Genomic DNA, 27,627 nt, shown 5'->3' with positions numbered 1-27,627 from the left:
TGTAAGACTTTTATGATGTTTGTAAGACGTGGATCTGAATGTCAACATTGTCGTTTGTGTACCCCGGCTGGTCCTGGACGGGGATTTTAATGCACATTCTGCTTGGAATTCTATTCGGGAATTTCTGGGCGTGACAGTCTACGTCTTCACCGACCGGCTTGCCTTCGCCGCCGCCGACTGGTGTTTCCGCCTGCACGGCTGGCCTTTATGCCGCCGTTGTTGGGCGTCTACGTCTTCACCGACCGGCTTGCCTTCGCCGCCGCCGACTGGTGTTTCCGCCTGCACGGCTGGCCTTTATGCCGCCGTTGTTGGGCGTCTACGTCTTCACCGACCGGCCGCCTCGTCCGCCGCCGACTGGTGCTTCCGCCTGCACGGCTGGCCTATTATGCCGCCGTTGTTGGGCGTCTACGTCTTCACCGACCGGCCGCCTCGTCCGCCGCCGACTGGTGCTTCCGCCTGCACGGCTGGCCTATTATGCCGCCGTTGTTGGGCGTCTACGTCTTCACCGACCGGCTTGCCTTCGCCGCCGCCGACTGGTGTTTCCGCCTGCACGGCTGGCCTTTATGCCGCCGTTGTTGGGCGTCTACGTCTTCACCGACCGGCCGCCTCGTCCGCCGCCGACTGGTGCTTCCGCTTGCACGGCTGGCCTATTATGCCGCCGTTGTTGGGCGTCTACGTCGTCACCGACCGGCCACCTCGACCGCCGCCGACTGGTGTTTCCGCCTGCACGGCTGGCCTATTATGCTGCCGTTGTTGGGCGTCTACGTCTTCACCGGCCGGCCGCCGCATCCGCCACTGACTGATGTCACCGCTAGCACGGCTGGCCTGTTATAACGCCAACTGATGCTATCTTCTTCACGGCTGGCTACATCGCTGTCACTACTAATAGGCATCAGTATCTTCAACACAAGCTGCCTACGTTTGCCATGGCTGCCGACTGGTTTCTTCACTTCCATGGCTGCATGATTCTGCCAGTGTTGATTGGCCTATTATGCCGCTGTTGTTGGGCATCTATATCTTCATCGTCGGTCGTCTCGTCTGCTGCTGACTAGTGCCCTTACCTCTACGTCTGGTTTATACAGCTACCACTACTGATGGACATCATCATCTTCCGTCGCCGACTGATTATGCTGCCGCCGATTGGTGCTTTTATCTTCACAACTACGCGTCTTCACTACCGGTTTGCTTCTGTTGCCGCCGACTTGTGTTCACTTCATTACGGCAATACAAATTTGTCATCATGGTGGAGCGACTTCATCTTTATTATCTTCGGCACCGGCAAACTCTATTGCTGCTACTTCGCAAGTTTTACTACTTCACCAACCACGACGTCTTTGTGAACCTCGACATCTCGGCATGCAATGCCATGATATTTTACTACAACAAGTGACTCTCCAATATTCAGGATTTCTACTTGGACACCTTCAACACATATCTTCAATCAAGCAATGACTACTCGACGACAAGAAGCTATAATTCTCGACTCTATGTTCAGTTGTTTCTCAACTAACCAAAGAGTCGGGGGCTACACAAATATAAGGCTCAAAATTTGACAAATTTTATGTCAAGCTGAAGAAATCAATTAATCAGCCAATGAGTCAACTCCAGGAGTCATTATCTTCATCTTTGCTTCGGAACAGACATTCTACTTCAACAACTTCAAATATTTCGGTTTAGACGAGTTGGGCAACAACATCAACTCTCCTCCAATTATTTGTCTTCACGGTTGGCCTACTACGCAACTGCCGATAGAGGATCTCATCGTTATCATCGGCTGCTACATCGCTATTGACTGGATCACCGACATCGTCATCTTCATCAACATCTTGTCAAGCCTCATCAACATAGCCAACTCTGCTGCCGTTGATGGGAAACTTCGTCATCATAGTCGGCTATCTCTGTTGCCGTTAATCATCATTACCGTTGGATGCGTTTGTCGCCGCCGATTATTTTCTTCATCTTCATGATTGGTGGATTTCGCCATCACTGTTGATGCGCGTCTACGTCTTCATCGTCGGTTTGCTTTTGTCATCACCGACTGTTCTTTCGTTGTTGTTGGGCGCCTACATCTTCACTGCTAGCTGACCTGACTGTTGCCGACTGGTTTCTTCGCCTCCATGGTTATGCAACTTCATTACCTTTGATTGGTGTCACTGTTTTTACTACCACTGACATCTTCCGTTACTTCTGATGAGCAATTTCGTCTTCATGTTGGTCATTTCATCTCCATGCCGACTGCGTCAGCTATTGCCAATAGACAATTTTGACTATGACAGAAGGACAAGCTATATGCTCAGGGGCTCATCAACTCAAGCGTGAGGATTATATCTCCAATTTGGACTTGTTCCGGATACATTCCACATGGATTCATAGTCATGAGTCTATTTTCTATGCTCAAAGACTGGACCAATTATTATTCCCCGTAAGGGCTATCAACCGAATACTTGCGCCAGTCGGGATTCAATTATTATATTTATTTTGGAGTATCCCATAAGGGATAATCATTCAGATCAGAAGCTATTCATATGAGCTACACTTGGTCTATATTACCCAGAAGATTTATTACTCGGGAGCATGTTACATGCGTCATCCTTTAAAGGGTGTCGAAGGCATATTTTTTGGCCTAGGCCTAATATGTCTGCAACCCATATTTTCAGGTGTGGCCTGTCACGTTCTTTTAGGGACTTAGGCACTTTTTGCTTAGGCCAAAGTGCGCGTGATCAAGTGCCCAATACCTTAAAATCCTTTTATACCGCAGTTACTTAACTTTTTAGGAGTTGGTACAATGCATCTTAAAAGGTGTCAAACAGTAAAGCTTTATATAGCTGTCCCGCTGACTTTTTTATATATAAGTCAAGGTGCTGTTTGGGTTTTTAAGCAATTGATTGGATACAATATCATTGCTTTTCGCCACGTAAGTGTGCATTTTTATTGACCAATATTATGGCTTAGGCTGATTATATATTGTGGTCATTTTCTAGGCGGTTGGTAAATCCTTTATGAGTTTATTTACTCGGATTTTACACCACATATGCCATATATTTCCAGGTGTGGTGAAACCATGTGTCTTCTAGGGACTTAAGCACATCTGTTAAAGCAGTGTGCGCATGGCGTATGCCCAATACTTTGGAAATTTCTTTATTCACAATATACAAGCTTCTTTATAGCTATTTTTCTATATCACTCATCATATTTTACAAAGCAGTTGGTATATCACTCGGATCATGTTATTTGGAGGATTCACATCGCATATGCTATATATTGATATCAAGTCACTTGGTTGATTACGATTATCAAAACCACTCGGTTGGTTGAATTATTTATTCCTTGACTATATGCTTGGTTTGTTCAATTAACCACATTGTCGGGGGCTACACCTATTAGGTGCATCTAGTCGGTGCACCTGACTTTATTTTCCAGCCCTCCACAGTCTTCAGATTTGGTAAAAGTACTCGGGAGACCATGGCAAAGATGATTGAAGTACTCGGCTTTGGAGTAATCTGGTTCGAGAGAAGATTATCTTTTCGACTGTGAAGGTCTCAGGGGCTACTGTGGAGATTATGGGTACCCCATATCCACACGGCATGGTTATCCGACTAGTTATAGGGGATAACTTATATATATGGAATATGTAACAGATCATGACTTGGGTATTACGTTTCCTTATATATTACGGAACAGCCTAAAGTCCTGGTTTGATAATATTGTAAAGTAGATTTAGGAAACCGATACCGTATTGGTTAAGGTTTCTATCTTGTAATCCTGCCCCCCATCCTATATAAGGTGGGCAGGAGGCCCTCTAGGGGGCATGAGACAACTAGATCGTCAGATCTATAATACACCCGGCGGATTCAATTCCCCAAACAGGAGTAGGGTATTACCTCTCATTGAGAGGGCCTGAACCTGTCTAAATCCTTTGTCTCCACATCCATCCACTTTTAGGTCTCGTGCGCTACCCCGTTTTATTATTGCCGAATTCATGTTTCGACAAGACGAAAGCACGACCCGCGACGCTGAAAGCCTGAAAGTCTGAAACTAATGGATGATGGGCTATCGGGCTTGCCTTGGGAACTGGGCTAAGGTGTGCTGAAACCAATCTTGTGGGAAGAGAGATGGAATAAGTTCGCTTTAGGTCCTTCAGTTTATCGCTGAGGGGGGTGTTTAGGTCTAGGGGTGTAAAGTTTTGGCGTGTCACATCGGGTATTATATAGAGTGTCACATAGGGTGTTCGGGCACTAATAAAAAAACTAGTTACAGAATACGTCAATAAACAGCGAGACGAATTTATTAAGCCTAATTAATCCGCCATTAGCAAATGTTTACTGTAGCACCACATTGTCAAATCATGGAGCAATTAGGTTTAAAAGTTTCATCTCGCAAATTAACCATAATCTGTGCAATTAGTTATTTTTTAGCTTATATTTAATACTTCATGCAGGTGTTCAAACGTTCGATGTGACAGGGTGTAAAATTTTTGTGTGGGAATTAAACAGGACCTGAGTTTGAAATTCGTCCTAAACCAAAATACCAAATATAACAAATCTCTCAATTTACAAAGCCGGATTACTTGAGGTCTTATGTAGTATTATGCCCGGTGTCAGTTGACATGGCAAACGGAGTCATCGTGGGACCCATGCGAACCCCACATGTCAGTGGCTAGCATTTTCTTTCTCCTCTCTCCCCCCTCTCCCCTCTCCCCTATCTTCTTCTCTCTTCACAGGGTGACGGCCGACGGGAACCATTGCTCTCCCTTCACGGATCGGAAACAAGGACGATATCCCTGGGCCACGACCAACTCCAACCATGATTTACAAAACTGTGTGGTTATCATTGTCGGTGACATGGGATCGGGAGTATCATGACTAGAGGTTTGAGGCAGACACAATCGCCCACGTGGCCTGGCACCCTTGGGGGACGTCGGGCCCGAAGGTGGTGTGTTCGCCCTCCTCTTAGCCCCCCCGAGGGGGGTCGGGCTGCACCCCCCTCGGCCCCGAGGGTCGAGGCGCCCCGACCCCTCATGGGTTTTCGCTCCGCGTGTATGGGGTAGGTGAGCACAGTGGGGCTCACCTAACCACATTTATTGCGGTTTGGTTGAGCGTGTCACGACGCATGTAACGTAGTGCATTGCACTCATTTATCCGGTCTGTGACCAGTCACAGACCGGTCAGATCGCGGGATTAGGTGGCGGCAGGCGGTCTGACGCACGCCTCGCCCCATCCCGTCAGGACGAGGGCTTCTAGGCGCTCGACCCCAGCTGGAGCTAGCGTGTTACCTCCCAGAGATGGCACGTTAGTCCCGACCAGATATATGCCAGGCTTCATCCTAACCATTACAGGCAAAATGTGGTGTGAAGGAGGGCCAGCGTGCAGATTGCTAAGCTGACGCGTGGTGGACAAGAATGACCGATTTGTGACCATTCTGACACCGGTCATGTCGCCAGCAGACCGCCATGATTCCGCGTCGCGCCTGCTCCCGGCGAAAGTGGAGGTAGTTGTGGGCCGTCCCATCAGAAGGAGACTCGGACGGCAACCATGCAAATCTCCGTCCATGTATGAAAAGGTAGGGTAAGTCCCCAGTAAAAAGGGGGGATGGTGCATGTGGGATTCCCTTGAGAGATAAAAGGAGGACCTTGCCCACGGGGAGAGGAGATAGATTTGAGAGGGGGTTTTTTCTTGGACTGGACTTTTTCCAGATTAGGGGCCGAGAACAAGGGAGAGGCTGGCTGATACTTTGTAGCTCTTTCATACACAGATCTCCCAAAAAACACAGGAGTAGGGCATTACGCTTCTCAGCGGCCCGAACCTGTATACATCGCCGGTGTCTTCTGTGCTTCCGGTCTCGCGAACCTTTCACATACAGATTGGGAGCTTAGAGTCTCACCCAGGGTCCCCGGCCGAATCTGCAAAGGGGGGCCAGCGCGGTCTCCCGGTGAGGAGCCCCACGCTCCGTCAATCATGGTTATCATGTACGGTAACAAAAATCATGATATACCTCGCGTAACTGCACGGTTTTCAAGATAACCGCGCTGTTACCGCTATAACTGCCAAACCGTGGGGTGGCGGTAACCCCACCTAAAACGGTTTGGTGAGACCTAACTCTGACACGGCGGGCACTAGCTTTCTTTTCCCAAAGGTAGGCATGCAGGCAGCAGCAACATGCATTCACTTCCCTGTCAAGTCCATAACAGTGGTGGCCAACCGCCTGCATGAATGAATTCACTAGGAGTATCTAGGTCGACATCAAGGTTTACAAAATCGTGCAATTATCACGGTTAACACGCGTAGTAATCTTTTTAGTTTTTAAAACCACAGTATACCTCACAATAACTGCACGGTTTTCCTAATAACTATCAAACGATCGTGGGGGTGACGGTAACCCCATCCAAAACGGTTTAATGAACCCTGGTCGAAACACTCTCATAGACAAGACAAGAAGAACTTGAGCTTGGTTGGGTTTACCAGAGGATCTCTTGTGCTTGTGCTACTGCAACACAGGTGATAGCTAGCATCTAATCTACTCCTTCCGTCCTAGAATATAAGAAGTTTTAGAGTTGGACACAATTATTAAGAAAGTAGGTAGAAGTGAATGGTGAAGGGTTGTGATTGCAGGAGTAGTGGAGGTAGGTGGGAAAAGTGAATGGTGGAGCGTTGTGATTGGTTGGAAAGAGAATGTTTATGAAGAAGTTGTTATATTTTGGGACGAGAGGGAGTAGCAAACTACTACCAGCTGCTTCTGCTGTTGAGCACTCATCCGTCGCCGCCATCTACGTCCTCTTCTAGCTCCTCTCCCGTCGTTCGCCACGCTCCGTCACTTTTCCCCGCTAGCCACTGCCCGTCGTGCCGTCCTTCCAAGAGGACATCCGGCGGTGGCCGCTTGATTGGGGAGGAGACGTGGGTCTCATTGTTTTTTTTCTATTTTAATTGAATAGTTACTTGCAGGTCCCATGTTTTTTTACAGCTTTAAGTACCACGTCAACATCATGTAAGCACCATGTCATCTGAAATCACCATTCAAACCATCTTAGAATTTTATTTGTACTGGTTTTAAAAGTTGAGGGATGCGTCATATATGGTATTACGGTTTATGGACGAATTTCAGACTCAGTGATGATCAGGGAAGTAAATTTATTCCCAGATAGATCATGAAGATAGTGCGGAGCGGGCGTAGGACGTTCCGGGCTTCCAGCCCACAATCGTGCGGATTGCTGCTAGTGTTGGCTACGTCGCGGCGCCATTTTCCGTTCAGCTCACTTTTGCCTCTCTTCTAGTACAACAGTAGTATTCAGCTCACTTTCTTTCATGAATCAGGATGCCTGGGAAAATGAAATGCCAACGGCAATCAGAACCTTGTTGAGCGTACATTGCATTATATCTTAATCTGAAAATTGTTTGCATCAGAAACTGATAAGTAGCCCGCGGCGCCACTCCAAAGTCCATAGCGCCGTCGCCGGTTCGAAGCCCGTGGCTACACGGATTTATTGGAGCAAATTACACACACGATTTCGAGGCCCAATCGACATAGGAGTAGGAGTATCCATCAACGTGATTTTGACTGCAGACCAGTTCCCCAGCATCTCACATTTCACATGTCTGAATCAGAGCACCTTATCTTTCGTCATTTTCTGGGTACGGATGGTAAAAGGCGACCGACAGGAGCGCTGTTTGCCGTCCATCCATCTCCGATGCCGACCCTGCCACCGTCATCTGACGACGTTTTCCCAGGGCGTTCACAGTGCGTTTGCAATAGCAATGGGCGTTCACAGTGCGTTGAGCGTACAGTGCATTTCCTTTCCTACATGTCGCCTTTGCCGTCGCCTCAACCACACCGACCAGCGTCACATCCAGCAAGCAAAGTCCGTGCGTGTGGGCGTGGCTGACACCACGACGCAGGCGCAGGCGCAGGCGCTGCACAGGTTGGTTTCTAGAGGGTCGCCTCGCCCCGCCGTGCCGTGTCGAGGCGAGCCGTCCATCTCCGCCGCACCATCCAAACACCATCCGAAAGCGGTACAGTTCGCGCGTCCCGTCTCCCACCTGCTCTGCTTGCCACTGACTCCGTACTACGAGTGCCCAGTTGCCACCACTGCGCACAAGCACACGCGCACGCGGCGAGGCTGCTTGCTATCTCTTCCGGCCTTCCCTCTGCTCTGCTCCCCCTTGCCGGCTCGGGCTCTCGGTTCTTGCATTGCACCGCCGTCCACGGAGATGGTCGCTGCGGCGGAGTGGTGGGAGGCCACCATCGCGGCGTACACGGGGCTGTCTCCCGCGGCGTTCTTCACGGCCGTGGCGGTGGCCGCCGCGCTGTACGTCGCGGTGTCCGGTCTCCTCACGCGGCGGCCGCCGCCGCTGCCTAGGAGACAGGAGGAGGCGAGGGCGTCGCAGCCGCTGCCGCCACCGGTGCAGCTCGGGGAGGTGACGGAGGAGGAGCTGAGGGTCTACGACGGGTCCGACCCCAACAAGCCGCTGCTCATGGCCATCAAGGGCCAAATCTACGATGTCACGCAGAGCAGGTAGGCTTCCTTCATTTCTTGGGTACCGTAAAAATTCGATCGAAACTTTCTTTTCTTGGATCATGGCACTACCTATGACCATTGCAAATCACTAGCTCTAGCTGCAAAATGTTCGTCCATATTTCATCTTTCATCTCCGTTTTGCAGGATGTTCTATGGACCTGGTGGCCCATACGCACTGTTTGCAGGCAGAGATGCTAGTAGAGCTTTGGCGAAGATGTCCTTCGAGCTGGATGATTTAACCGGCGACGTTTCTGGCTTAGGCCCCATTGAGCTCGAGGCTCTACACGAATGGGAGGGCAAATTCATGAGCAAGTACGTGAAGGTTGGAACAATCAAGAAGATCATCCCGGTGTCAGAGGGAGATGCTGCAACTCATGGTGGGACATCTGATAGAGGCATCGATGTAGGCACAATAGAGAGCAACCGTGTGCCAGAACCAGAGGAAAATGGAGCTACAAGTCATGCAGATGCAGTGGAAAAATCAGATGCTGATGTGAGCACACACAACCACGAGGATGTTGTAGAGAAGTCGGATGAGCTGCTGGAATCAGGTGTGGATACTAGAAGCACCCATGAAGATGCAGTGGGGAAGCCAAAGGAAGAAACAGAAGATGCAGATGTTCAGAAAACGATCAGCACTGAAGTTGCAGGTGAGGGAAAGGGAGCACCTGATGAAGATGACAGGAACACGTGCAGTCTGGAAGACGCAATTGAGAAGCCAAAGGAAACGGCATACATTGATGTGAAGGATACAAGCGGCCATGAAGTTGCTGGAGAACCAAAGGAAGCACCAGATGTGGATGGGAACAATACAAGCAGCAATCAAGATGGCAGTGGATGAGCCGAAGGAAGCGTCACATGAAGCGAAGGAAGCGTAGAGTTGAGGCTATTGCTGTGATAATATCTGCAGGTAGTTAGCATAATACAGTGTTGAATCAACAGAGAACCAGCAGGTGAGCTCTGTTGGGTTGAATCTTTGTGTAGTGTGGAAATACCACTATAATGCAATAAGAATGTAATAAGCTTGCGCTGGTCCCACTATATTTGCATTTCGGTGCAGTTATGCCAGTTAACTCTTCCTAGCTGGACATGTTTTGATCGGCATTTCTGTACTCTCTTCCCATTGGTGAATGCAGGGCAAAATTGATCCTTGGGGACCTATGTGAGTTTAAAGTAGACGGTAGTAGATGAGTTTGGTTGAGTGCTTGATTGTGTTATTGTGTAGGACATGAGTAATCATCAGGATCGAAACATTAGCAGGACCAAGCTATAGCATTAGCTCCCATAAAGACACTATATGCACATGCAACAAGTTTCAGCAGTGAGTTCAACATCTCAAGGGCAACACTTCGTACAATTAACTTTTACCAAAATTCATGTTCAAATTTCATGCTTCTATGCTAGTATCCATGGGAAGCCTAACAAACACTTTCACATCAAGCCAGATATGTGGGCAAAGAAAAAAAAATGTTTCGGATAGCAAACATGCTTAAGTATCAACTTACACGTGTGACTGATCTACTTTTGGATTCACAGGTTTGTTTCTGTACTAGGATTTACGAAACTAGAGGTATCAGGATGACCTATGTACATTGCCAATGAGAGAACTTGCAAGCGCTGACAAGTTTTTCCTAAGTATCAACAATTGTTTCCTAATTACCCGCATTGGTACATTGCATGCAATGCTACAGACAGTAACAAAGGTCATACAATACACATTTGTATGATGGAAGATGAAAGAAAACATACATTTCAGCTGCTCATCATGCCCTTGAATGTGATCCCAAGAGGAGAGATTCAAGATTCTGCACAAATAACAGAAACAGGAGAGTAGTATCAACCTTGAACAATGTTTTGATTCAATGGTCTGGCGTTACCGAGTATAAGAACAAAATTATCTACCTTAACTGATTGACAAACTTCTTCAAGCTTATGGAGCAAGATACTGTCACTTTTAGGAATTCTGCCCTTGGATTCCTGGAAATTATGCCTGGAGGAGGCTGTCACCTGAACATAGAATCATTTAATGTTATGCAATGAACACACACCTGAACCATTTGACTGTTTTTCTCACTACACCAAACCTTCTGACTTAGAATATATATGTGCAGTACCTGAAAAGGCTACCAAACCTCATTTTCCCATGTTCTAGAACCAAACAAGAGCTAGAATAAAAGTGAAAGTATAAAACATAAACATAACCCAACTTAGCAACCATGGTACAAGGTTAGTATACGTCCTTGGGGATGAAACCAAGCAAAACAAATGATAGATGACCAAAAGACCCACCCAAAAGGAGTAATGAAAATCAAGAGACAAACACAAGTTTTTGGTTGAACTGAAACACTACCTTCGCATTAGGAGAGTCAAGTCTATCGATTGGTGTAACATCAGAAGGGCCTTCTCCAGAGTATATTCTGTACTTCCAACTTTGGTGTTCTTGGATTCTCTTGGAAGCTTCTCTGATTATAACCTTCAAAAAATAATGAACAGAAACTGCCAACAATCAGCAAAGGAATGTACAACATTTCCTGACTGATGAAACCCCCAGCATTGATATATAGTTTCCACCATAAAAGAGTAATGGATATTGGATGGTGTAACAGGTTCATTTTAACATTTATATCTATATTTTTTATAAAAAAATGTATCAACAAAAAAAAAACTTCATATGGTCAGTTGCTAGCAACTACAGATTGCAATTAATTACCGTCTTTAGAAGATCTGGATTGTGAACACCATGAAATTGTAGTTCATCCAATGGAGCAGGTTTCCCCGAGGCTATGCTTTCTACTTTAAATGTATATAAGCTATAAACAGATTGCAGACAACCTGCATGATTGCAATCATTTTGTAAATTCAAAAGCACAAAGGCGTAAGGGTAATAAAAAAAAGGTCTTTGGAACAAATTTTAGGATGTAAACTCTATGAACTATGAAGGGAAGATATTTTCGCAAGGTGTAGATGATCGAAAACTATTACAGTGCACTTCATCAATGAGACAATGAATACAACTAACAGTAGCAGGATTCATATATATTTATCAATAATAGATACATCAAAGTTTAAAATCATTTCTACAGAACAAGCAGGAGAATTGCAATTTTACAATTGGTAGGGGATTGAATATAGCAAAACAACAGGAATTAGCGTTAAACAAGGAGTTGTCTGTAAGCAATCGATTTAAGTTTCACTTAAGTATTTAAGTAATCTAACCTTGCTCTATTATAACATCAACTACCAATTGAAGAGGTACTTCTATCTCTTTCTTGACAATGCCCATGAACGGTATATATGAAGGCCTACTAGCCTGCAAAATGAAATTGCACGCATTCAGCACTGAAATGACAATTAAGCTCGCAGCGAAGATAAGCAAACCAATACGGCATGGTTAACCCTACCTTGTACACTATCTTATTCTCAGTAACATAGAGTTTGCGGGAAAAGATATCCTTCTTCAGCACATATCTTTTGTACGGCAGGTAGAGAAGCATGAGCAGGCCAACCCCCCATGCCAGAACAAGCAGCAGTGATATCACGGCCCATATGATCGTGTCATACTGCAGATAGTTGGGCATCAGCTCCTGAAACGAGGCTCGGTACAGCACCTTGGAGGAAGCTTCGGCCTCCTCGCCGCTCTCTGCTTCATCGGGTACCACATTTCCTACCAAACGTTCGCCCGAATCACTTCTATGATGCAACGTCACCGCGCGGCCACTCAGCATACCTAACTAGCCTATCAATCGACTGAAGCAATAACGAACAGAACCGATTAACCAAGGAGTCCAACTACTTAATTGCTCCAGCACAAGCAAAAATTCAATTCATGGCGGATTAATTTTGGATTCCTCCATTAGACACCGTAGGCAAAGTTTCCACCTGGTGTTGGGGTGGGGAAATGGAATCACCTGAAGCCGGGTAGGAGATGAACTCGGAGTCGGCGCTGGGCCAGCGGTGGTGGGAGCTCGGGCGAAACCTCCGCCACGGATGCTGGAAGCGGCGGTCGTCTCGGCGAGGATCTCCTCCTCCGTCTTCGTCCAAACCTCCAAAATTCTCCTCGACGACTCCTCCCCGTCTCTCTCTCCCCCTCTCGGCTCAATCGGAGAAGATTCAGGTATGGGCCTTATACGGGCCGGCCCGTTTAGTACGCTTAAACGGGCCGAATGCGGGTAAGCCCCGGCGCCCGCGTGCGTGAGAGGTGACCGTGTCGAGGCTGGAGACGCAGGATCCCACGGCCGCCGGCCGCGTGCATTGGTCGCCGGCTCGCCGCCGCGCGACGGCACGGTGAGAACCCGGAGCCACAGCCCGCACGCTGTGAGACATTTTTTGGAGAGCCAGCGGCCGGCCGCCAGAGTGTTGCTGTGTCGTGCGCACGGTCGGCATGGAAAGCCTTCGGATAGCTTTTGTCCCATCAAACCGGAGGTAGTTTTCAGGCAGTGCACCTGGGGAAAAAAGGTTCAAGGACTTTCCTCCCGTGTCCGTTGTAGCATGTGTAGGGGACAGACGTGTAGGTTGTGTTCTCGACTTCTCGTCTTGTACCCAACAAATTTGCTTATAATTGCACCTTTTTTTTTAATTTGGTTGAGTGATCTGCATTCTAATTTCTCCGGGACAAATAGAAATCGTTGAGGGTCAGTGTGTCGGTCAAACAAATTTCAATGGAGATCATGAATTCATGATAGCCTTCGCTGAAATAATGAGGCCATGTTTAGTTCCCACACATACATTTTATACCCTTTCACATCGAACGTTTGGACACATGTATGAAGTATTAAATATAGGCTAAAATAATAACTAACTACACAGATTGCGACTAATTTGCGAGACGGATATTTTAAACATAATTGCTCCATGATTTGATAATGTGGTGCTACAGTAAGCATTTGCTAATGATGGATTAATTAGGCTTAATAAATCCGTCTCGTTGTTTATTGATGGATTCTATAATTAGTTTTTTTAGTAGTGCCCGAACACCACATGCGACACTCTATATAATACCCGATGTGACACGCCAAAACTTTACGCCCCTGGATATAAACACCCCCTAAGGTTGTGTTCTTACCCCAAGTTTCCCAATCCATCTCCCTAATTTTCCGCGCGCACGCTTTTTCAAACTGCTAAATGGTGTTTTTTTGCTAAAAGTTTCTATACAAAAGTTGCTTAAAAAATCATATTGATCTATTTTTAAAAAAATAGCTAATACTTAATTAATCACGAGCTAATGAACCGTTCCGTTTTCCGTGCGCACTGTTTCGGTTGGGAACACGCTGGACCGAACACAGCCTAAGAGGAACTCCAATTCATCCACTATGTAAGCCAAATTTGGTAAGTTCAGACAAATTCGCATCTCCAACAAACTTGGCAATAGGATAGCTAAGCCATCTGACAGGCCAAACTCGTCTGCTTACTAGTTTAACTTCGCCAGCCAAATTTGGCTTGCCAATCATGGGCCCACACTGGTATCCCCTTCTTTATCTCTCTCATCCCTGTGCCGAGCAAACGGATAGACCTCGCAACACTGACCAGATCGAGCGACTCCATCATTGCACGCCCCTGCTGATCCTCCGCCCCCACCAGTTCTTTGCCCCTCCCCGCACCATCGCTAGTCCTCCGCCACTCCTTGCGCCGCCGCTGGTCCTCTGCCCTTGTCAGTTGTCATGAGTGGCTCCTCCTTGGGCTGACCTCCATCATCTCTGTGCCAGCTCCGTTGTCACCATCACCGCCTAGAACCCAGCCGCGGTCGTTGTCAGCACCTCTATTCGGACCATTGTCGTCAACCGTGTCTCGCTGATGAGGTAAGGGGTAAGGTAGGGGGCGTGGGGTGGGTGGGGTGGAGAAAGATATAGAGGGGAAAATGAAGAAGAAATATAGACATTGACACATGGGACCTACTATTAGATTGGAGAAGGTAATGGAGAGATTGTTTGAGTAAAAGATAAGCTGATTAAATGGATATTTGGAGAGTCAAATTTAGAGATGTAGGTCAGAGGGGTACATCAATTGTCCTTTTATCTTTTCATTCTTCTGTTGTGACATTTCCAAACTCCAAATCCACTTATTCTTTTTTTTCACAAACAAATAAAAATCCAGGGATTAATCCAGATTGTTTGGAAGATTAAGGGCTTATTTGGTTTCTTGCCAAAAAAATCAACCTTAACAATCTTTAGCAATACTAAATTTAGCATATTCGAGCATTACCAAATTTTAATGGCGTTGGGATATGTTTGGTTTTATGCCTTAATAGATTTTAGTAGAGTTTAAATGGAAACGTCTAAAAATACAAAATTTTAATAGGGTAATAATATTCAGGATATATTTACTTTGTTGCCTTATAAAGATTTGGTAGGGTCGGAAGCGAAAACAAAATAAATAAGCCCTTAATAACATTTTAACATGCTCCCCGTTTTCCATCCTTTTCCTCTCATACCCCCCCCCCCCCCCCACCCTTCTCTTTTTCGCATGGAACGGGTCACCAGATACAACTTCAATAACTTCCATTCAGAATATAAACAGAGACCGAACGATGCCCAACAGAAATGTGGGCTCTGTAATCACTGAGCGTCCATCAAGAAGGGCGTCCAGTCCAGTTACGCCCAGCTCATTGCAACTACATGAAATTTTAATGGCATCAACCGGCAACCACATAAATTGGACAGCAGCAGCAACCAATACGTATTACTAATTCAGTACTGCTCCATCGAACACTAGCTAGACTCCACCGTATTGGGCAATTACAGCCATCTGTTAAGCCGCTGTGTCCTTCTTAAATCACTCGATTAATTCTCCGCTTTTGAGCAAGCAGAGAGTAGTTATTGTTTTGACTACTCACACACGCACAAGCTAGGAATAACATGTTTGTGCTGCTACTAGCTATGAACTTTGCAGAGGATACCTGCATCAGCAGGATATCTATGAACTTTGCGTTATGTGACAAGACCTCGCATGGGAGTTCTGTGTCCTAGAAGGCAATATCCCATAGTGCAATCACATAGTGTCCATCACTGTAGAGAAGTCCACTGATCATCAGAAGAGACCACAGGGTTGACGTGTAGAACAGTAATGCTAAGAACAGTAGAGAAGTCTACTGATCAGAAAAGTGCTTGCCAATATGTAAGACAGTTTGCTGCACTGAATCAGCCTGAAGTTTCCACCCCGAAAACTACACTGTTTTCCACTCAAGATGGTGGTGCAGGTACGTGCTGATCACCGAAAAAGAATCTTTGTGGTTATTAGTACCACTGCTACCACACGTACAGCCAAATTCAGCAGAATTAAATGGCCACTCCGATCCACTCGTCGAAGCGAGAAGAAAGAAGAGCACGTTTTTGCATTGCTCCCCTTCCCCGGGTCCGCCGATTCCGCGTTCGTTCCCTGTGGCTCAGCTCGATCACACGCGCTCGACAGCAGCATAAATTCTCACCCTTGAAACAGATGATGACCCCATCGATCTCTCGCATCTCTTCTCTCTGCCCTGGCTCTGGCTGGCCAGGTGGGTGCCCGTGTCCGGCCGGCCACCCAGCTGATCAGCTCTCCCCCCTACCTTCCCACACCAACGACTCTCCCCTCCGTCCTCAAATCTCCGCAGTCCGCACACCTGGCTCGCATCGCAGCTAGCTAGCTAGCTTGATCATCTCAGCTCAGCTGGTTGTTGGTTGTTGCGTCGCGCGCAACCTGTTGCTCTGTTCCCTCGAGGTGGCCATCGCCATGAGAGGACGCGGTGACGGAGCTCCATTGCCGGTGGTCATGTTCTTGGTGGTGGTGCTGCTGTTGGCGAACGAGGTGGTGACCTTGGGCTACGGCTGCAGAGCTCTCAAACAGGCGGACTGCGCGATGGCGGCCACGCCGAAGCACGGCGGCACGGTGCTGATGCGAGCGGCGGCGCCGCCCGGCCCCGGCGAGTCGAGGGCAGCGATGTACGGTGAGTCCAAGAGGCTGGTTCCCCAGGGCCCCAATCCGCTGCACAACTAGCATCCTATTCCTGCACCCCCTGCAACACGTACGTTTCCATGCGTGCAGACGGCTTCTCTCAGTTCTACACTTCTTTTCTTTTTACGTTCTCGTTTTGCTTCTCTTTTGGTTGTGCAGAAGAGTACACACATACTACCTCCGTACTAAAATAAGTGCAGTCATAGATATCCGTGTCCAACATTTGACCGTCCATTTTATTTGAAAAATTTGTGAAAAATTTAAAAATATTTAGTTACACATAAAGTACTATTCATATTTTATCATAATAAAAATACTAATCATAAAAAATTTTCAAATAAGACGAACGGTCAAACGTTAAACATGAATAGTATAAAACTGCACTTATTTTAGGACGGAGAGAGTATCATACAGTTGACCAGTGCTGTAATTAGTTTAGCACGGCAAAGGTCTCAACTCTCTCTCTCTCAACAACACAAGATTGTTGTACTAGTGCCATTGTAATACACAGTAGGAGAAAAGGCTGGAAACAGTGCAGTTCATCTTTCTTTCAAGTTTCAACAACTTCAAAGAGACTAATAAAAAGAACTTGAAAGCTGTTGAGTACCTTTTTTTTTTCACAAGGCCGACAAACGAAAGAATGCTGGCCAAAATTTGTCAAAGAGCATGAGAAAAACAGGTTTTGTTCCATCGATCAAGGTTGTCAGCCGTCAGACAACTGCCACTGTTTGGAAGAGAGTTGAGAGCTGAGGCAGTGAAGCAAATCTTTTGTTTTGTGGTGATGTGTTGTGTGGTTTTGGGGGTCATTTTCACGTATGGTTACCAGGAAGCATGCACTAACCTACCTTTTGTTTCTGTCGTGTGCATGCCTCCCACACTATTCAGGAAATTTGTTTTCATGTGCCTAGGATAGACGTGCTTAGTTGTAAAAATAGTTCTAGAGATTTTCTTTTAATAAAGGTGTGGTTTGAAGTTATGGGGTACGTAACTTCATCCGGTAGAGTTTAAATTCTAATACCTATGAATATTATGAACATAAGGGTGGTTCAATAAAAACATCTGGCCTCCGTCTCTTTGAGCCTATGTCAATGTATCAGACATCGCATTCGTAGGTCTACGAGTGTGGTGTGCATAGATAGCGGCTTATGTACATGTACATCTTATGTGTAATTGGGTAAAAAAAAAAAGAAGAAGAAGAGTTGCACAGATGAGGGATGGAGTGCCCTGTGCACAAGAGCAAGCGAGTAACCTTTACCTGCAGTTCAAGGACAGATTCCGGCTGAGCAGACTTACAATATCATCTTTCCTCTTATTCCTATACTTATAAGCTAAAATTTGAATTTTCAATCTTAAATTTAAAAGTTGATATTGGGATTTTTTTCATCGTAGTTTAATTTTTAGCCTTTGCTTTTAGATAACTAAGAACACGTATATAAAAGTTTTATTTACAAATTATTTTTGGTTTGCAAATATGCCATTTAGCTTATTCCATGATGGAGTCCTTAAATCCTACAATTCAGGCACTTTGGCACTTTGCATTTCATTGTTTCTATGGTGAAAATGGCATGTGTAGAAATTTACAAGGATAAAGTCCCCCCCTTTCTCTCTCTGTCTCATGAAAAAGACCGGATGCGATATATCATAATCCTATAAATCTGGACAGATGTATGAATTTGGACATGCATCTATCCAGATTCATAGTATTAGGATCTGTCATATTTGATACTAGGTTGGTTTTTTATGGGACGAAAGGAATATGTGGGAAGGCTCACGTCTCCAAATATTATGGACCTGTTCATATTATAGCCAAAATAAACCTTACCAAATTTTACTAAGATGACAATATTGTCAAAATTTTAGCAGGAACTAAATTTGACAATAAATTAAACGTAGACATTTTTTGACAGCTTTACCAAAAAATGGTATGATTGAAAATGGCATCAAAGTGAACATACCATATATCATATCACCGGAAAAGATTTATACGTTCAGATTCAGGGCTCAATGAAAGGTCAAGGATGCTTTACAGGGATATACTGGTATGATTTTGCAATCTCTAAACCTGCAGTGGCAGGTGCATCTGAGAGTCACATATCTTGTGGGTTGGAAGCTTATGAAGAAATTACCCACAAGAAAAGAAAATTAATAATGCTTTTCTTAGTCCACTACTGCTATCCCAATAGCAGGTACATTGCATGAGAGACCAGCTGAAGCGCGAGTCAAGAAAGCTGGCAGGGGCAGCATTACTGCATTCAATATGTTGAATTGAACACACGAGAAACATATACAGATCAGGAGATCACCGGTCACTGGAGGGGAGAGGGGGACATGGATACTTTGCAGCACAACCTCCTGCAGCTCCAGTTCCCTCGTACACAAGGTAAAGGAGCATCGCATAGTTTCCATTTCAGATATTTTTACGTTTACTTTTTTACCAACATTCCGAATCATAACCCAGGGTTATGATTTCTTCATCAGTGTTTGAGGACCACAAACAAAGATGCTGCCGCAAACCTGCGAGATTCTGTTTCTCTCATGCAAAATTACTCCAGCCATTTACAACACCCCCACCCCACCCCCCACAAAAATAAAAGGAGAAACAGTAAACAACCCATTTTACTATCCTTAAGCATTCAATAAGATAAAAATTCAAAGTAAAACAAAAATCCATAACTAACTACTCTGCTGTCATAAGTCATAACCAGTCGTCATATCTGGTGAAACCGATTTTCATCATACTTGTAAGCTTCTGAAAATTCCCCCCAAAAAAAGCATTTAAGAATGATCTTTTGTATCTTGAGACTGAATTTTATTTTTGAAATTTAGCAAGCATGTACAACATATTCTCAGCCACATTTATTAAGTTGAAAATTAGTAGAAAGTTGTGAGATACTTGAAAATTGATTTTTCACCAGACAAGATGCAAATATTACCGGGCATCATCCATGTGAACAAGAAAAATACAGTTCTTCCAGTTTCTATTACGAGAAGTAGCAACAAACCGTATTACATATAATTTCGAGTAATAATTAAGAAAGTATATCAACATCCTAAATCAAAGCTATCTTTAGACAAATAATACTTTTTTTTAACATGATTGACAAAGTTTCCCTCAAATATCCTTTTCTTTTCCCTAAAAAAACATGATTGACGAAGCCTGATAAACTGACATGTAAATTCAGGGTTTCAAGTCTTGATGAACAAACTTATGATAGTACTGTAGAAACCTGAAAGCATCTGCTTTTCTTAACGAGATTGCTTCCATCCACCAAAGTCCTCAGGAAGACCACGCTGGCGAACATCCTGCATACAGCATAAAAATTACAGACTATCTGAAAAGCACTGCTATATTTGTTTTTCAGTGTGTTGAAGTTGAAGCAACACAATCATAATCCCATCCAAACAGGCTTCAAGCCTTTAGCCACTACTCTGTAAGAGCAACTATAAATGGTAATGGTAGAGAAGAGTAGAAAAAGTACTACATGTCAGTGATTCCTCTATATTAGCTGCATTTTCCAAATGTAGGAAGTAAAGAAGTAGAATGAGACATGTTGATATAATAACAGGATGCACATCCCACTGAAATTTTTCAAGCAAATGGTCCATTAACACTACTGCGATCTACAACTCTATCCTAAGTCCCCAACAAGATGTACAATTGCATTTGAAAACAGAGTACAAGTTCTGTCAAAACATAAACCACTTTGCCAGCAATGTCATTGGGGGGGGGGGGTACAAGATGTAGCTTATTCTATGGTCAGTTAAGCATTAGACCTTAAAGGTAGGAAATTATCGTTGTCCGGTTCAATTGTATCATGGATGCCAGAACATAAGCACCTACTCTTTAAAAGCCATTAAGGGAGGACGCTTGCAGTTTGCAGAACTAGAAGTATTGGCATCCAGCTGTACGCTCAAAGCCCTCAAGAACAGAAGAACGGAAGAGTGGTGTCATATCACCCGCCCACATAGGTGAACCTTGGTGGTTTGTGGGTGATGCACACACCACAGGAAGAAACGAGTGGATTTTGCGTTCCATTCACCAAATAGTTCGGCACATAAACTTGTGAAAGGTGGTTAATATATGTTACTATGATTTTTATTTTTTGGTTAGCAGTCGCTAATAACCGAAGTGATGATTTGAACGCCAGATTTAAGAATGCACTATAACTATATATTTTTAGCCAGCCTTTTTAGAAACTACCTCAGGAGTGAATGTGAGGCCGACTTTGATTTCTCCACAGTAATGTTCATCCTTCACAACATTATACAGAGTTGGTGGAATACTCCCTTCAGTATACACTGCTTCCAAAGGAATCCTGCAAGAATCAGTTCAGTTGAGCATTATAAGGAAAAGTAAGGGCAATAATTTTAAGAGGGTTTACTCTGAAATGATTCCAAAACAATTGATTTAACAACAGTAATTGCAGGATTATAGACATGGATGAGTAGATATGCATACGTTGCTTCACCAACAAAGTCGTCGGCTGAGCCAGTATCACTGTCCAAGAGCTTGATCAACAGCTCTGTAGCTTTGTCAGACACGGTGAAGACAAAGTTTTCGTTCCATTCAGGGTTACTTCCTTTGCCTGCATAAGTGGACCATGTTACAGCCGCTAAGGCAAATTCAAGGCGCATAACACTAGAATCAAACAGTTCTAGGAGGTAGCAGCAGGAAAAAAAATCCTTTAGAGAAGTTCTGGTTATTACAAATATTTGAGCACCATTTTTTGTTCATTATTCCTAATTAGTGCTTATCATTCGATCATAGAACAGCATGCATTTCTAGCATACCACAATCCACATAGCAGAAGTTGCACATGGCAATGCATTCTTTTGGTATAATTCTAACAGTCAGATCGTTCCATTCATCCGCAATGCACCACAAGACTAGTGCAAAAGATGTCACATTCCAACAATGCATAAGCAGAATGGTTGAACAAGAATTCGAAAAATGAAGTAAACTGATAAGAGTATCCACCTGATGCTATGCTGCTTCTCTGCTCCTGTGAACGGCACTTGAGAATTGCATATGGATCCATGTTGCCTGCACTCAATTTGCCAACGAGAAAAATCATAACCGGGAATTTTCTCCAACTTCAAGAATAAAATGTCAAAGCAACCAACAAATGCATCCAATTTAAGCACTCCGACACTCTCATTGTCAGAAGCTATATACCATCCTGATTCGGTAATTTATTGCATCCCATTTCACAGTTAGTAGCGACAAACATTCATGGAAAATAAAAAGGCTGAAACCACTAGCCACACATACACCGCAAAGCATGAAACTTTATTATGCACAAATGTTATGCCAGGGATCAAATTACGAAAAGATCACGATAAGCCCACTTAAACATACTACTAGGACTTCTTGTTTTTGAGGACTTGAATGACGAGTGCCCTACCAGCCTACCACCTGAAATCTGTATATCTAAACATCTAATAACTAATCTAATCCAGGATATCATTTCCCTAATAAGGCAGGTACTACTGGAGTGCCAATTGCCGAAGAAGTGATCTGATGTGGACATGTGGTCAATCGATCAATCAAGATTAGCAGCGTAATTAATAGCCCCAATGACCCGGTCCCCATCGATAGAGAAGAGAATGGACCTCATTAGTCATTACAGATACATCACTCAGAAGTAAGCAGCTAGCTAGCAGTACTAGTATCATGTTCCTCAACACAAAATGTTAGCCCCAATTAAAGCGATGCATCGATCATGATTAGCAACGCAATTAAATTCCCCAATCACCCGGAAGTATCTTGATATTCCTCCTACCAAAATTAAGGATATGCTACTCGTACCAAGCAAATGCGTTTAAGGATTAGGAATTATAAGCTGATGCGTACACAGGTAATCGGTGTTCTCGAGGCCCTTGGCCCCGACGAGCAGCACCTCCAGCGTCCCGTGCACCATCTCCTCCTCCTCCCTTCTTCCTCCCTGCCGCGCTGCTCCGCTGCAGGCCGCTTCGTTGCCAGATCGATGGTACGCAGGCGCGGAGATCCGGATCTCGGAGGGTGGCTCATGGCTGGCTGCCCTTAAACTTATGCGCGGTTGGCTGCTCGCCTCGCTCGCCGGCGTCCTCGGAGCGCCCCCCCTCCTCTCAGTCTCACCCCCACACGACGAAGATAGAGGAGGCGCATGGCATGGGTGGCCATCGGCCTTCTCCCTCGCCGCTTCTCGCGCGCCAGCGCACATGCGCCCCCAAAACGAGGAGAACCCGACGCGCCGCCGAGGCTTCCGCGTCGCGCAAATCAATGGCGCGTCGCCGCGTCGCTCGCCGGCAACGAGCGAGGCAGGGTGGGTGGGTGGTGGGCTTGCTCGCTCCGCGTCCCAGATGATGGGCTCACGGGCCGTTTGGGCTTTCTCCCGTAATGGGCCGGATCATCCCTCGGCCCAGCGGGGGACCCGCGGCCCCAGCTTATCTGTCCACCTCACTCAGTCTCATCCCCACCAGACTCGTCGCCTTCCTCACCGAACCCGCAACCGCCACCGCCACCGCCACCGCCCGTCCACATCCGCCGGCGCCGATGGCCTCCTCCGCCCTCGCCGTCTCCGTCGCCAAGCCAGCCGCGTCTCCTCCCGTCGCCGTCGCCGCGGTAACCCCGCAGCGTCGCCTCCTCCCGCAGTGCCGGGGCGTCCGCGCTGCCCCGGTCGTCCGGCTCCGCTCGGGACGCGCCCGCGGCGTGTCGGTGGTGTGCGCCGCCCAGGGCCAGGAGACCTCCTTCCAAGGTATTTCTCCGGCGTCTTTGAGAGATTAGAGCTGTTGCCCTTGCTCGCGTTAGATTCATGCGTCGATCCGGGGTGGTGAAATGGTGCTGATCTAATTAGGTCGTCGTACTGGTCGCTGGTTGCTTACTGCCGTTCGGGATCATCCGTTTAGACAATTCGGATGGCGATCTGCTATGTTTGTGGAGCCTTACGTGGAGTTAGGGGTTTCGGAATTATTTTGTCTTAGGTCTGGTTTCTGTAGTTAACTCGGCGTTGAGGATTTCTGGATAATAAGGGAGTGTTGCAGCACGTAGCACAGTGTTATGACACCACCTTGAAGGTATCATTGTGTAACAAACTAACAATCGACGCAGAAAGGCGCAACTACGCTTGCTCTAGTGCATTCATCTTTGCATGTAGGCATGCTGCATTGCCTCCGTGTGTTCTTGCGCGATGGACAATCTGTGCACCAATGCGTGCACTCAATTGTGCTGTGTGCGTGGAGATCAACAATATATGTACTTACGTAAGGCACGTGCGAACACTTCCGTAAGGCACATGCGAACAAGTAGTAAATCACATACTTAAGGCCTGTCTATATATGTTGTTTAAGTTAAGACGTGTCTATGTATGTCCTTCATGTTCCATCTGCATGTATGCAAAAGTGAGGAAGTTGCTTTGAACCTAGTAACAACACATAACATTTGTTTTGTTGTACGCTGTATGGAAAGTTAGAAGTTGCTTCCTGTGTTCATCTTTTTAAAACAGCATTTCTTCTTTTGTTTGTTTGTAACTATAGGGCACTCAGATCTTTCCCAGCAACAAATGAATTTCTTCCCTCTAATATCCCTGGTTGCAGCTAATAAACCATCAATTGCATGGTAATTAATTTTCCAACTTTAAAAACAGTTAGCAGCTTGCTATTACATACAGAGGTTCTCAACAAGCATGCATATTGCATTTAATATAAGGGAGATGCACATTTTTTTAAACCGAGGATGTGCAAATGGTTTGTACAAGAATTCAATGGGTGCCTCAATACCCACATACACCAAATCATTAACATAAGTTAGCTTAACAAATTAAGACTGCCCTGAAGACTATGACTTTGTCCACAACCAAGTTGATTGCATGACTGGAAAAGTGGAAATTACCATAACTTCCACCTCCCTCCACAGTTGGCACTCTGCTTGATGTTCTCTACAAATCTGCTGTAGGTGGTAAAAGTTAGTTTAAAGATGCGATTGTTATGCTCCAGATAGATTGTTCTAGCTGTCAGTGTGACAATGGAGTTTAGACCAACCACTTTGGATTTAGGAATTGCTCCTTTAAGGAACAGACACCGATCATGAAAGGTGATTTGCGGTGATAGAACAGCACCATTGCGGCTAAGTTCTAACTTAATCCACTGAAGATTTTCCAATTGCACCTGTCGTGTGTACACACAGTAGACCAACAAATGAGACATCCTTATAAATTTGATTTTCTAATTTGTCTTTTAGCCCAAAGCAAGTAGACTGTACACCTAATATAGGTGAATGAAAGTGGTACACATCAATTTATGACAGTAGTCCTAACACTGATTTGTTCTCAAAAGTGCAGATGAGCTATTCACTAAAGGGACAAGGCAACACAAATATTAGAATACATTATTTCTAAATTCCAATGATGGTTGAATGGTGCAATATGGATCGCATCATCTTTGTTGGGCTAAAAAGATGTTTTATTTTAGTCTTAGTACTAGCTGCACGTATTGAACTATCACTTTATTCGGAGAAGCATTGTCTGTTTCATTGAGAGAGGCATGATTGGAGAGTTTTCCAGATATTAGATATAGGTCTAATATCTTGAAAAATGGGAGGGATAAGGTGGTTTAGTAGAAGTACTGAAACCTTACCTGAATAAACTGAACCTCTAAGATGTTGCAGGGTAAATCGTTTAAAAAATAAGTTACTTTATTACATCTTGATGTACTCCCTCCGTCCCATAAAAAACGAATCTAGGACTATGTCCAGATTCATAGTACTAAAATGTGTCACATCCGGTACTAGGTTGGTTTTTTATGGGACGGAGGGAGTATGTTGTATGGACATTGAGACCAAACTTTTGGCTATATGTTCTTATACACACAAGGCTTTCGAGAAACATGTACTATAACTTTGATTCTATGATTATAAGGTTCATGTTGTTTGTGTCAATTTGCAGTAGTCATTTAGGTGGATTTATACTTGTATGGTACTACATTTGTTTTTGTCTGAGAAAGTTAAAGGAAATTTACAAGGTGGAAACAGAATATAGAAATCCATGCAAGCAAACTCAACAGCTAGCTTGCAAATGCTCAGATGCCTTGTAGTGCTGCAGGGGTGCTTAGATGACTAGTAAAAGAGGTTCTCTAAGATGATATCTGTTTTATAGAGTCACCACCTAGAGTTTCTTTAGTAAGTCCACAAAAAGGGTTTCCTTGTAAGTCCACAAATAATGATTCCTTACTGAGTCCTAAAAGGCATTCCTCACTAAACCCTCAAAAATGGTTTCCTTTCTAAGGCTTTATGTTTATGGTCAACACTTCTCAACTGAAAAAATTAAATAGCCTCCAATTTTTATGCAAGTATGGTTTCTAAATATATGCTTCCTTCATTGTTTCACTTTCCATATTTCATTTCTGTTTGCGGGACTGTTCTATTAGCTATGACAATATTTGCTAGATAATGGCACAGTTAATTTTCTGATGACAGAGGGGTGCATCCCCCCAACTCATGCTTATTCAGTTTGTGGAAAACTTATATGTTGGCCTGGGCCTATTCAATTTCATCGAACAGCTTTTATATATCCCCATTTTGTGGTGATTAATATGCTAGTTAATATGCTCTTAACATAATTCTTTTGCAGTTCCTGACGTGACTAAGTCAACATGGCAGTCACTTGTGGTGGAGAGTGAACTTCCGGTTCTCGTTGAGTTCTGGGCTTCGTGGTGCGGGCCATGCAAAATGATAGATCCTGTCATTGGCAAACTTTCAAAAGAATATGAAGGGAAGCTGAACTGCTACAAGCTCAACACTGATGAAAACCCCGACATAGCAACCCAGTTTGGGATAAGAAGCATTCCCACAATGATGATATTCAAGAACGGTGAGAAGAAAGATGCGGTGATTGGAGCTGTGCCCGAGAGCACCCTGGTCAGCAGCATCGACAAATACATCGGGAGGTAAAATGTCAGGTTGAATATTTTCTAGGCAGTTGGGCTTCAACCTTCACGCCCAGATGGATATATTGTCATCTATGAACTCCATTTCTTTTCGAGAATAGGCAGGAGAATCGTAAATTATGGAACCCCGGTTTGGTAGTTGTATGTACATAATAATGTGATAACCGCTAATAAATGCAATTCAAGGCTGAGCCCTGCGTGGCCTTCTGGATCGAAGGTATGGAAGGTTGCTTCGAGTTGCTTGTTTCATTCTTTGGATTGTATACTAGTACTACTAAATGCCGATATGATAACCATATTCGGCCGAATTGTCATTATCAGATTTTAACGGATGAAATGTTTGCCGGGAGTGTGGGCATGAATGCTTGATCAACAGATCAAGCATATGTTTGATCTACAAGGGCAACTAGGCCATTCACCCATTCCTGTTCGGCTGTTGCAGCGAAATAAAGTCCTATCGTATACTCGAGACCCTTTTTTATTTTTAGAGAGACTTCCACTCAAGACCTGGCTGAACAAGTAGTGGACGTGGAAATCAACTGGCTGCCACCACAGTATATGGAACCTGACTGGATCTCCTCTCCGGATCCACTCCGGATCCAGATCCTCTGCATTGGAGAAGCTAATGCAGAGGGTGGCATTAGCTTCAATCCTATCCGTCCATCATCATCCAACGGCTGCAGCTTCTTTTTCCCTTCGATATTGGTACTAGAAACAAACAAGTCCTCCTCACCGGTGACCACAGCAATGCAAGCGCAACAACGGCAATGAGTCCGCTTTGGCGATCTAAACCGCTGCGCCTCTTCCCTTGACCTATATTATCACCACCATGAGAAGCTGAGAGTAACACCGAGCTCATGATTATCGAAAGAAAATGAAGCAACAGCGCATGCAACGATCGGTTCTCTCGGTGCTTATCCGTAGTGCAGTTCGCGCCACAGGCCAACCCTTTAATATCTAGCACAACGCCATGATTTTCGTTCATCCATAGCTTCTGCAGCGCCGGCGATGCAACATACTTCACGAGCCAGCGATTCGAGTAAATCGATATTCCCTCCATCCATAAATATTTGATCATTCGTCTTATTTAAAAATTTTTATGAAATATACAAAACTATATGTATATATAAAAGTATATATGTATATATAAAAGTACATTTAACGATGAATCAAACGATAGAAAAAAAATTAATAATTACTTAATTTTTTTTAATAAGACGAACGGTCAAACATATTAGAAAAAGTCAACAGCGTCAAATATTTTAGGGACG

The 27,627-nt window shown here is 44.9% G+C and overlaps 4 protein-coding genes across 5 annotated transcripts; 2 read left to right on the top strand and 2 right to left on the bottom strand.

The window, feature by feature from the left end:
- Nucleotides 1-7,327: 7,327 nt before the first annotated feature.
- Nucleotides 7,328-9,668, top strand: LOC4330110 (uncharacterized). The gene is made up of 2 exons (XM_015767085.3): nucleotides 7,328-8,506; nucleotides 8,654-9,668. Exons 1-2 carry the CDS (start codon nucleotides 7,632-7,634, stop codon nucleotides 9,348-9,350), a joined length of 1,572 nt encoding a protein of 523 aa, XP_015622571.1. The 5' UTR covers nucleotides 7,328-7,631; the 3' UTR covers nucleotides 9,351-9,668.
- LOC4330109 (uncharacterized) lies at nucleotides 8,131-12,589 on the bottom strand. 2 transcript variants are annotated; one of them, XM_066307988.1, is made up of 8 exons: nucleotides 12,418-12,589; nucleotides 11,911-12,256; nucleotides 11,726-11,819; nucleotides 11,220-11,341; nucleotides 10,860-10,982; nucleotides 10,412-10,516; nucleotides 10,259-10,314; nucleotides 8,131-9,667 (listed from the first exon to the last, which is right to left on the bottom strand). In XM_066307988.1, exons 2-7 carry the CDS (start codon nucleotides 12,232-12,234, stop codon nucleotides 10,273-10,275), a joined length of 810 nt encoding a protein of 269 aa, XP_066164085.1. In that variant the 5' UTR covers nucleotides 12,235-12,256; nucleotides 12,418-12,589; the 3' UTR covers nucleotides 8,131-9,667; nucleotides 10,259-10,272. The 2 variants fall into 2 exon arrangements, with proteins under 2 accessions (XP_066164085.1, XP_015622572.1); XM_015767086.3 differs by lacking the exon at nucleotides 8,131-9,667 and having other exon boundaries at nucleotides 9,960-10,314.
- A 6,794-nt stretch (nucleotides 12,590-19,383) lies between these two features.
- LOC4330108 (elicitor-responsive protein 3-like) lies at nucleotides 19,384-22,750 on the bottom strand. Its single transcript, XM_015771992.3, has 5 exons — nucleotides 22,290-22,750; nucleotides 21,414-21,479; nucleotides 20,895-21,021; nucleotides 20,637-20,751; nucleotides 19,384-19,738 (listed from the first exon to the last, which is right to left on the bottom strand). The coding sequence occupies exons 1-5, from the start codon at nucleotides 22,636-22,638 to the stop codon at nucleotides 19,682-19,684; spliced, it is 714 nt and encodes a 237-aa protein (XP_015627478.1). The 5' UTR covers nucleotides 22,639-22,750; the 3' UTR covers nucleotides 19,384-19,681.
- A 49-nt stretch (nucleotides 22,751-22,799) lies between these two features.
- Nucleotides 22,800-26,686, top strand: LOC4330107 (thioredoxin M1, chloroplastic-like). The gene is made up of 2 exons (NM_001416767.1): nucleotides 22,800-23,172; nucleotides 26,041-26,686. The coding sequence occupies exons 1-2, from the start codon at nucleotides 22,815-22,817 to the stop codon at nucleotides 26,358-26,360; spliced, it is 678 nt and encodes a 225-aa protein (NP_001403696.1). The 5' UTR covers nucleotides 22,800-22,814; the 3' UTR covers nucleotides 26,361-26,686.
- The last annotated feature ends 941 nt before the right edge of the window (nucleotides 26,687-27,627 follow it).

Source organism: Oryza sativa, chromosome 2 (assembly GCF_034140825.1).
Source record: "Oryza sativa Japonica Group chromosome 2, ASM3414082v1".
Classification (NCBI taxonomy): Eukaryota; Viridiplantae; Streptophyta; class Magnoliopsida; order Poales; family Poaceae; genus Oryza; species Oryza sativa.
This window is presented reverse-complemented; position numbering and strand designations above follow the sequence as displayed.

What these genes read in the sequence shown, in the direction of transcription:
- LOC4330109 (XM_066307988.1), bottom strand. Translation starts at nt 12,234, where the DNA reads ATGCTGAGTGGCCGCGCGGTGACGTTGCATCATAGAAGTGATTCGGGC. An exon ending in TTGACTCTCCTAATGCGAAG is followed by an intron (nt 10,517 to 10,859) that starts GTAGTGTTTCAG and finishes TTCTATGTTCAG; the next exon opens with GTGACAGCCTCCTCCAGGCA. An exon ending in AAGTTTGTCAATCAGTTAAG is followed by an intron (nt 10,315 to 10,411) that starts GTAGATAATTTT and finishes TTATTTGTGCAG; the next exon opens with AATCTTGAATCTCTCCTCTT.
- LOC4330108 (XM_015771992.3), bottom strand. Translation starts at nt 22,638, where the DNA reads ATGTGCGCTGGCGCGCGAGAAGCGGCGAGGGAGAAGGCCGATGGCCAC. An exon ending in CGAGAACACCGATTACCTGT is followed by an intron (nt 21,480 to 22,289) that starts GTACGCATCAGC and finishes AATTGAGTGCAG; the next exon opens with GCAACATGGATCCATATGCA. An exon ending in GACTTTGTTGGTGAAGCAAC is followed by an intron (nt 20,752 to 20,894) that starts GTATGCATATCT and finishes TGATTCTTGCAG; the next exon opens with GATTCCTTTGGAAGCAGTGT.
- LOC4330107 (NM_001416767.1), top strand. Translation starts at nt 22,815, where the DNA reads ATGGGCCGGATCATCCCTCGGCCCAGCGGGGGACCCGCGGCCCCAGCT. An exon ending in CCAGGAGACCTCCTTCCAAG is followed by an intron (nt 23,173 to 26,040) that starts GTATTTCTCCGG and finishes ATTCTTTTGCAG; the next exon opens with TTCCTGACGTGACTAAGTCA.
- LOC4330110 (XM_015767085.3), top strand. Translation starts at nt 7,632, where the DNA reads ATGGTAAAAGGCGACCGACAGGAGCGCTGTTTGCCGTCCATCCATCTC. An exon ending in TACGATGTCACGCAGAGCAG is followed by an intron (nt 8,507 to 8,653) that starts GTAGGCTTCCTT and finishes TCCGTTTTGCAG; the next exon opens with GATGTTCTATGGACCTGGTG.